The sequence below is a fragment of the Mesitornis unicolor genome, unplaced genomic scaffold (assembly GCF_000695765.1).
Source record: "Mesitornis unicolor isolate BGI_N332 unplaced genomic scaffold, ASM69576v1 scaffold2089, whole genome shotgun sequence".
NCBI classification, from domain to species: Eukaryota; Metazoa; Chordata; class Aves; order Mesitornithiformes; family Mesitornithidae; genus Mesitornis; species Mesitornis unicolor.
The window spans coordinates 7,920-17,576 of NW_010209025.1; the positions used below are offsets into that span (position 1 = coordinate 7,920).

The 9,657-nt window shown below is 41.5% G+C and overlaps 2 protein-coding genes across 2 annotated transcripts in view; one reads left to right on the forward strand and one right to left on the reverse strand.

Annotated features, from left to right (window-relative positions):
- Nucleotides 1–742: 742 nt before the first annotated feature.
- On the forward strand, nt 743–5,221 carry LOC104547133 (retinol dehydrogenase 3-like; the record flags this gene model as incomplete). The annotated part of the gene is made up of 4 exons (XM_010192714.1): nt 743–1,060; nt 2,635–2,893; nt 3,981–4,144; nt 4,971–5,221. Coding segments are annotated over 4 exons (992 nt in total), but the record flags the coding sequence as incomplete, so codon positions are not given.
- A 3,558-nt stretch (nt 5,222–8,779) lies between these two features.
- LRP2 (low density lipoprotein receptor-related protein 2) overlaps nt 8,780–9,657 on the reverse strand; it is a gene marked incomplete at its 5' end in the record, with an annotated part of 51,814 nt that continues 50,936 nt past the window's right edge. The window contains one exon of the mRNA XM_010192715.1: nt 8,780–8,941. Within this exon, the coding sequence (XP_010191017.1) occupies nt 8,780–8,941 (162 nt within the window). The remainder of the gene's footprint in view (nt 8,942–9,657) is intronic.

Sequence of the window (9,657 nt, forward strand, 5' to 3'; positions counted from 1 at the left end):
TTTTCGAGGGTAGCATCTCCATGTGTTTCCCCATTTCTTTATACAGACACACTTCCTATAGAATACGTTCTACTGTGCTGTTTTTCACTTCTGAACAGGTAATGAGGAAGGAGCCAGAAGACTCAGGCACTGCCCCAGAGTCTACCTTGCCTAAGTGGCAGAGAGCAGATCACTCACTGTCACACAACATGAGCCACACAACAAATCAGCCATCAGACCCACTACTACAGCTTAGGCTTTTTAGGTCGTTCTTGGGGTCGCTCTGCTTCCGTGCTATAGATTAGAAGAACAGCCAGGGTGGCGTCATACAGGTGGTCAAAGAGAATCATCCTTCTTCCCAGAGGAATTCCTCTCTCCAGTATTAGCACAAATAATCACTGGTGTCCACAAAAAACCCAGATGTTACTGTGAATACTGACACAGTCATCCCTTTCAGTCTGAAGTGTCCTGAAAGGACAGGGCTGACTAGAAAGATTGGTCAGCAGAACCTTGAAACAGTGGAAATCTATTGAAAAGGAGGGAAGGGTTTGCCAAGGCACGTATTATTCATGGGTCACAATCACACTGTGCAAAAGCTTCCAACCCTGCTCTCCCCGATCTGAGAGAGAGCTGGAAGTGCTGCAGCCAGAAGCAAAACCCCCTACAGGAATTGTGTCTGAGGAAGCTGGGGGGTTGGCTGAGCACATTTGCTTCATTGCATTTCTAGATCATTAATTTCTTTGCTTGTAGCTCTCACTTTCAGAATCAGTGCACATAGCAATTTTGGCTTCCATCCTCTCTCTTATCATTTACTGGCTCATCAGAGACAGCCACAGAGTGAGAAACCTCAGCGGGAAGCATGTTTTCATAACGGGCTGCGATACCGGACTTGGAAACTCACTGGCTAAGTGGCTTGACAAAACAGGATTCTGTGTCATTGCTGCATGTGCCACAGAAAAAGGGAGCCAAGAGCTGCGGTCCTGCTGCTCGCTCTCACTGAAGACAGTGGACCTGAACTTAGCTGACTCCAACAGCATTGCCAGGACTGTTGCGTTTGTGACTGAAGAGACGGCTGGCAAGGGTAAGTGGCAAGGTAACTTCCCAGACATATTCTTCAGTATAACCAAATGGTCTAGCTAAGAGTTCTGGTGCCTCTCCACTCTCCATAGAGGCATTTTTTTGTCTTACTGATGAAATGCACTCACTCTTCAGTTCTGTCACTCCTCAGTTCAAACAGATTCTTTCCAGCAATGCTTTTGGGCTTCCCATCACTTTCACCATCAGGATGCCTGAAAATCCAGTTGCTCAGTCTATTAAAACCAGATCACTCCCAGTGTGATTTTTCACTCTTTTCGGTGCAGTTGAAGAATCTCAGTGGGGGGAAGGTGCTAAGTGGTACTAGAAAGAACTTTCTTGGCAAGAAAACCAGCCCACCTAACTAAAACCAGCTGGTGCAGGGCTCCTTCAGCCCTCCTCTAGCAAGAAGAGTGGTTCTGCAAGGCTGGCTAAGCCTGACTTTTGCAACGTGCACAACAATGCACTGACAGTTTTCTCGGAGTTGTTACACAGGTAGCTCTCATTACTAAGCACTTGTCTAAAAGAAAAAGGATTAATTTGACCTTAGATACTTCTAAGTGGACTTAAAAACAAGACTTAAGTGTTGGTTTTAGAAAAGGTGATGAAAAGATCTGCACAGTAAGTATACTCAACTGCGGCAATACGTGTTTTCTTTCTCAGCACTGATAGCTCAGACCAGACATTGCTAAGGGCCACCAAAGGAAATCACAGCACTGCAACTACCAGCTGCAACACAGTTATACCGAACATTCAATAGGCCTAATTAATTAAGTAGCTAAACCAGTAAAACACGTCTCTTCTGCCAGTAGGGCTTTCTCCTCAAAGCTTGTGAAACACTGTTAGCCTCATCACGACAGTTCCAGACCATTCTTGAATGCCGTGATTGAGGGCAAGGACAAAATAATTATCAGCACTCACCTTCTCTGGCAGGCCCCTACTTCCCGCTTGTGGAGCCACACGTTCTCAGTCGGGGTAACCACTGCTAACACTGCCACCTCAGTCTGAGAAAGTCTTTATGAAGGCTGAGTGCTGGACTTTCAGCCTCTCCCTTTAGGCACAGGCTGTCCTCAGCAAACTGTTGGAAGCGTCACTATTTATCTAAAGTTCCTCAAGTAAATTATAAGGTAGTAAAGCAGTATTATCAATAAACAGGGTCAAGATAATATTTTTAGAAGCATTGACTAATTCCACATGTCTGTTTCAGACCTTTAGACCCCAACCCAGGAAAATCAGCCTCTCCATGTTTGCACAGACTATTTGATTTTCACAAGAATGTAAGTGAATATTATGAGCCCATGTACTTGAGCGTATCTCGGTAATAAAGCCCAGTAAGGTGGCCCAAATCTCCAACCAAAATAGTTGGTTAATACTTTACACTTTAATACTTCATCCATGCTCTTTCATCACTGCCTGAGGTCTTCAGCAATAGACCTAGATACTTACATGCAGACTCCAGAAGACCGTACCCATCTAACTAAAGTTTTTGCAGACTTTGTGCTTGGTTCCAAATGTTGCATACGAAACTCTAGGTTAAGATATTGCCACATACCAAAATAAACGGTTTTGTAATCCCCTTAGGGCTTTTCGGCTTGGTGAGCAATGCTGAAGGAACAGCACCTGTAGCACCCACTGACTGGCTGAGGATTGAAGACTTCCACTCAGTGCTGGATGTCAGTCTGCTGGGATTGATCGAAATCACACTCAAACTTCTGCCGCTTCTGAAAAAAGCTGAGGGAAGAGTAGTCAATCTAATTAATGCCAAAAGCCTCATGGCTTTTGCAGGGGGTGGCTACAGCCTGTCAAAATGGGGCATGGAAGCTTTCTCTGACGCCTTACGGTGAGTAGCTGGAAATACATCCACGATTCATAATGATGGTCACTTGGTTTGGGATTTCAGTCTCCAGCACTATGGAAAGACCCCCCCGGGAAACTGCACTGGGAAAAATTTTCATATCCTGGACAAATGGCTAGCGTGCAGCTTTGGGTCCTGTGAATCCACTGCACAAACTGAAGTAAATAATCCATGTAGCCTGATCAGACACACAGAGTTTCCTGACCCATTTACAACCCATTTTGTTTAGCTCTAGTGCTCCACAACAATCTGAGCTGGGCAATTCCAGGCAGCAACCACATTACCAAAGGTAACTTCAGAAAATTAAGCTGAGCACCCGTCACTGAAGTCAGTTGTGTTGTACTGCCTTGAGAAGGCTGAGGCTTAGCCCAGTGAGTCAAGTCTTCACAAGGACTAGGAAAGTTGGTTACAAACCATTATGAATGTTTATATAAAGCCCCAAGATAATCTAATGGAAACTAATGGCTAAGGTACACATGGCCCATTCCTTTGCACGCTTTGGAATGTAGCTGCCTGGGTCTCTTGAGCTGCCTAGCAAGACAAAGAGATCATTTTCATCCCAAAGGAGTTGCACTGCAACCCAAAATTACATAGAGGGAACCATGCTACCAGAAAACACAGTGACCTTTATTGCACTAGCATTTGGTTACTTAACCATAGCCATTTAACCATACGATGGAGAATAAAATTCTAATCCAATTGAAAAGTTCTGCTGACTTTTACTTTTTCCCTGGCACTTTAATAACCTGTTCCTGCTTGAAGCTGAAATGATGCAATGGCATTTGAAACTGTCAGAAGTTTTAGTTTGCTAATTCTCAGCACCAGCCCAACATAAACCACACAGAGCTGTGAATCTACCTGTCACTGGGTTTTTTAGGGCTAATTGCCTGCTGTGCTCTTACAGGACAGGCACACTGCTATGAAGCTAATTTGAACATCTCAAAATTATTCTGACATTTGAAGATAATAAAGTCTTAAATAGTCATTAATGTAACAGACTTTCAACTTGTATTTAATGGTTATGCCATTACTGGGTTGTCAGGGATGGTTACTGAGTTGTTTTTTGTTCTAGGAGAGAGATGCAGCATTTTGGAGTGAAAGTAAGTATTGTTGAGCATGGTTTCTCTAAGGCAGCAGTAGCCAATCCAGATGTCATCAAGAGACACCTCTTAAGACTTTGGAACAGGCTGAATCCTGAGATCAAGCACTCCTATGGAGAAAAATACTTGGTTGAATGTAAGTAGAAAAAGGACTGATGACAGCTCAGGGGGGGATATTATCAATGCATATGAATAACTGAAGGGAGACTGTAAAGACAATGGAGCCAGGCTTTTTTCAGCAGTGTCCAGGGACAGGGCCTGAGGCAATGGGCACACACTGAAACACAGTATGTTCCTGCTGAACATGAAGAAACACATTTTTACTGGGAGGGTGACTGAGCACTGGCACAGGTTGCCCAGGGAGGTTGTGGAGTTTCCATCCTTGGAATAATTCAAAAGCTGTCTGGACATAGTCCTGGGCAGCCCGGTCTAGGTGACCCAACTTGAGCAGAGGGTTGGACCAGAGGTCCCTTCCAACCTCAACCAATCTGTGATTCTGTGAACCTTTGCTGGACTTCATTAACATCTGTTAAGAACCCATTGCTGACTGTTCTGGACAGTTAGATGAGGCCTGTGCTATTAGTTCCCACACGAGACGTGATGTCCTGCTACCATCCTTAGTCTCTCCATATTTAGAGGCAGAATGTCCAGGGGGATTGAATTGCTATGACCATGTGCTAAGTTAAGGGCTTACCAATGTCTGAAAAGTTGTGCTGTGTCATGCTGCATGTACTGCAGGGAGCATCTGACTCACGACCCGGGCCAGGGAGGTTTCTGTTTACCAGCCTCCTGGGTCTTGTGCAGCCTTTCTGGTCTCTTCTCTGCTGCAGCTATCCCGCTCTCAGTACCTGACCCTGTAGTTTAAAGCAAGCCTGACACTGTAGCCAAACCTTTGAATATAAAGATTCCTCTCACAGCGAATGTTGCATATGTGTGTTTCAGGTTTATTTTCTTCTTTGCAGATGCAAAAGCTCAAAGATCATTAGTGAAGAGACTGTGTGACTCTGATATTTCTAAGGTCGTAAAATGCATGGAACATGCCCTGATAGCAAAGTACCCCAGGACACGATACGGAGCTGGATGGGATGCAAAGTTCTTGAGGCTGTTTCTCTCCTATGCCCCAAGCTGTTTATCTGACATGCTACTGCACATGACGTTTCCAGCTCCAGCAGCTACTGGGAGAGCAGTTCCTGAAGTTGTCATTAACATTTAGTATTAAAAACAGCATCATTAGCTCTGCATTAATAAAAATTAATCCTGTCAAAACCAGTCATCCTCTTCTTTACCAGTTACTAGACTGCTTAAATTCCTTTCAGAAGACACTTTCTACAGCCCCAAAACCCTCCTTACCCAAAATTTCTGAAATTTCATGCTGTGAATCCAGCATGCTTTTGAGGGTCACTTTTTCTGCTCAGAAATGATACCTCCATAGGATCTGCATTCAGAAAATATTAGGCTACAAAGCTGGTTAATACAATCCATCCAATAACACATTTGAAAATAAATAATAAAAACCCTAGAAGAAATAATTTTTCAAGTAGACTTCATCAACACACAGGCTGGTAGTGAACTTAAAGTAAAATAATGGCCTTTAGGAACATGTATCTTATACATGTGCCCTGCAGAATGTATCTGGTTAGATTTAGTCATCTATTTCATGGGGTTTTGCTCATGGTCATGTTCAGGAGTTGCTGAACTTCACAAGCTTCTGAACACAAGGCATGAAATCAAAGAATACCAAAGCCTAGCTATTGCAGCATATTCCAAAAATCACAACTGTACTCTGGTACTATCCAGAGTATCCAAATTTATACTAATATTAGGAAGAAAGTTAAAACGTGGTTTCTAAGGAAAATATTTAAAATAATTTGCATTCACATTCATTTCATCCTCAGTGTGCTGGGCATGCTAAAAGGATAATTATTTCACTCGTTAGATGAAACAGGTCATTAGCAAATTCTATGGCAAACTAGTTCAGCTGTACAAAGACTGTGTTCAGAATGGCAAAGTGTTAGTTGAGGTTACTGTGCCTCCTGCACACGATTTCTCCCTGTTGAGCTGCTGGCCAGAGGCTCACAAACTGGTGTTCCTAGAGATATTAAAATTGAAGGGTAAAGGTTTTATTTGCTAAAGAGCTGCTCTGGTGATTAATCATTAATGTGCAATTCAGTTAAGTTTACAAAAATACCATGTGCAGGTCAGAACTTCAAGTGTAAGAAAAGGAGTTCCATCACTTGGTGTGTGTGAGATGGTGGTGGGGTGTGTGTGTGTGTGTGTGTGCTTGGACATGTGCAAGAAAGGGACAGAACGTAAAAACTGTTTAGGAACCTTTATTCATGGAGGTTTTATTCTCTGGCAAATGGTTTCCATACTAAATTTACTTTACTTCATTTCACAATAAATACCTGCAGAGTTACAGTTCTCTCTACCTGGCCTGACAGCTGTAAAAAGAATGTACATGAAAAAACTTCATGTGGCAATTTATCAGCCCTATAGTGGCAGATTACAGAGAGGTGCTGAAATCTCTAAAAATCAGCCTTATTTGAAACAGAACAAGTCCAGAATTCAAGAATCCAGGCAGGGACTGTCCTCATAAGGGAAAAAGAATACAAGGGTTAAATGAAGTTAGAGTCTACAGCTTCTGTTGAACAGAGCACCAAAAACTACGTTTTACGTAACCAGAAGGCCACCTTGTAGTGTGCTGCCAAGAGGAAGAGGCTCAGTTGAAGCTTAGGAGTTCTTCACCATCAGGTATGTTAAACAGTCAAATCTACATAGTACGTATCCATACAGTATCCCAGGGGTGGTTTTCTTCCACATCTGAAATGTTAGGATTCTTATGGGGGGTGGGAAATATCTGATACATGGCTGACGTATTAGCAGCTGTCTCCAAAACTGGCTCCAAATCTTTCTGTTGACATAGATTAGTCACAAAACTGATTCTACTTTTTCTGGTGGCATGCAAACGGAGAGTCTTGTGGAAATGTTAGCCCTGCCTCCTTTTTTGAAAAAACATTGTGAACTCTTTCCACAGGAACAACCACCAGCCTTCCAAAGAAATCCTCTCTCACAGCCTTACGGATGTGTCTGCTGTGAGCCAGGTTCTGCGGAGCTTTCTGTATTAAAGCGCTCAGGTATCGAACTAAGGTTTTAATCACTTGTGCTTGTACTACCTTGACAGTCAGCCTCTTAAAACCACTAATCAGAGTTTCCAGTTTGAAGGGCCAGTTTATTTAATGTGTGTAATGGAGCAGTTTTCATGTTTGCAATGATACAATGTCAGTGAGGTTTCACCAAGAACTTTAGACAGTTGTGTGAAGCAGTAAGCACTACTCTTATTTGCCTTCATCTAAAGCACCGATGTCTTCATCTCACTGAAGTCTCCACAGCTGAAAAAAGTACATAGAGCCTTGACACAAATTATGGAATAAGGATGTGATAAAATAACACATTTATTAGATTTATTCAGCAGCATCATTTTCCAGTTGTCTTTTCTAATCAAAGTACATTACAAAGTAATTATAAGCATTCTAATTAGAAAAAGTACACGTTTTGAGAATTCAGATATAAAACAATCAAATAGCAGAAGTCTCGATGATTATAACTTTAGGAATCTTTAAATTATATGAGGAGCTAGCCAGGAATGCTGAATAACGTGTTCCTGCACTGGCACTCAGATTCCTCAAATGGTTTATTGTGTTGAAACTACTTTAATAGAAAAGGTAGCAAGATGGAAAGCATATTCTGACAAAAGGTACAGAAATAACAGGTAACTACAAAGACTGCATTAGTAGAAATTGTTTCCCTTTCTATTAATGTCCACCTCAGGAAATAAATAGTCAATAAAATTAATTTTTCACTTTAAAAAACCTGAATAATTTCTTAAATGAACCAATATCTTTCGTATTTTGCTGTTTGGAAATAAGTTGTTATAGAAATCTAGCTACTTCATTTAATAGCACAAATTACTTCCAGAGACTCCAGCCAAGAACAGAGCTATTCCATCGATGAGCAGGAGAAAATCTCATTAAATTAAGTACTCGTGGCACTAAAATCTAAATATATCAGATCTTTTTAAGAACACTATTAATGGAATGGTTTTCACTGGAACCTAGAGGAAAAGTATGTGTCTTATGGGTTGAGAGGAAGTTATTTTATCTCAGGCAGTTAAAATATTGTAAAAACAACATTTTGCACAGGTAACTATTCAGCATAATGATGCTTCCACCTTTTGTTTAACACAAGATGAACAAAGACACCCATCTTTACATACAGTAGTATACAAAACAGGTGGTAAAGATGCCCAGAGCACCAGCAGAAGTTTTAAAAGGTGCTGTTATAAATAGATACTCTAAAGATCCTGTAAATCAGTAATGTTCCTCTATTCGCCTTGTTTGGGTTTTTTTTAGTTTAAGCATTTATATAATGAATTTATCCCTACAGATACGACCAATCCCATACAGATTTCTCTAGCAACATCACCGAACAAGATAATCTTTCAAAAATTTACAAATGTACAATGTATTTATAATATTAGTTTCAGACAGCTTCAGTGCAAAGATATACATATAGTACATCATGACAATTGTTCATAAAAATAGCAATAGGCATTTGTCAAAAAACAAGGCATAGTTTCAACATACACCTCCAGCCACTGGCTAAGAAATGTATATATTTTTATAAAGCATTTGAATGTGAACCTTACGCTTCTGTTTATAAAAAATATATGTGCAAATGGATGTGTCTAATTTTCCCTAAATCCGTTACCTAGTTATACCACAGAGTCCTCTTTAACGAGATTGGCGGTGTCTTTGAATGTGTCTTCTGTTGCTGTGTAAGCTAATGGTTGGTCTCTCTTCAGAGTAATCTTGGGAGGCAGTGAGGGAGAAGGGGTAGGGACATTTTCTGTGTCAGCTTGCTGCTCCTTTTCCATCTGAAACAATAACCATAAAATCCAAGTTTACATTCTAACGCACAAAGCATCAAACTTTAACTGTCAGAAGTGTTAGCAAAATATTTGGGTATTTATTTAAAATCAAGTCTCTTGGTACAAGTTATTTCTGCAAATCACTGCCCTTAACAAAAATGAAATGCTAATTTCTCCTCAGATAGTACAGCTGATTAAATACACTACTCCACACCAGGACTTCTGTTTTAATGCTTAATGTTAGGAGTGGCTTGATGTGGTTGCACACACATACAAGAATGTAGGTCATACTGGCATTACTACCGTTTGTAAATAGTTACATTCACTACTGTTAGGGAAATGAATCCCTGGCTTCCTGAACTGTCTCTCACCTTGTTCAAGCATTAGAAACCTAAATTCTTCACAGAAGGCAGCTAATTTTAGTCACCCATGTCCCATCCAGCTGTATGGATGAGAAAAAATAGGGCTGGTATAGAAGCAGGGCTGCAGTATCCTGAGCTATTTTATTTTTGTACAGTGCTGAAGCCAGGACTGAGAGGGCAGAAGGAGAAGCTTCACTCCTAGTGCAGTGCAATTGCCTTCCACTCGCACTTGCTCCCTGAGCTGCACCAGAATGCACCAGCAAGCTGCAACCACCTCCTGAGATCCCAGAGCAGGAGCGGTGCTTGGGCTACAAAAGCAGAGACAATGCAGCCGTGCTGCCTGAGCAGGATCCTGCTGCA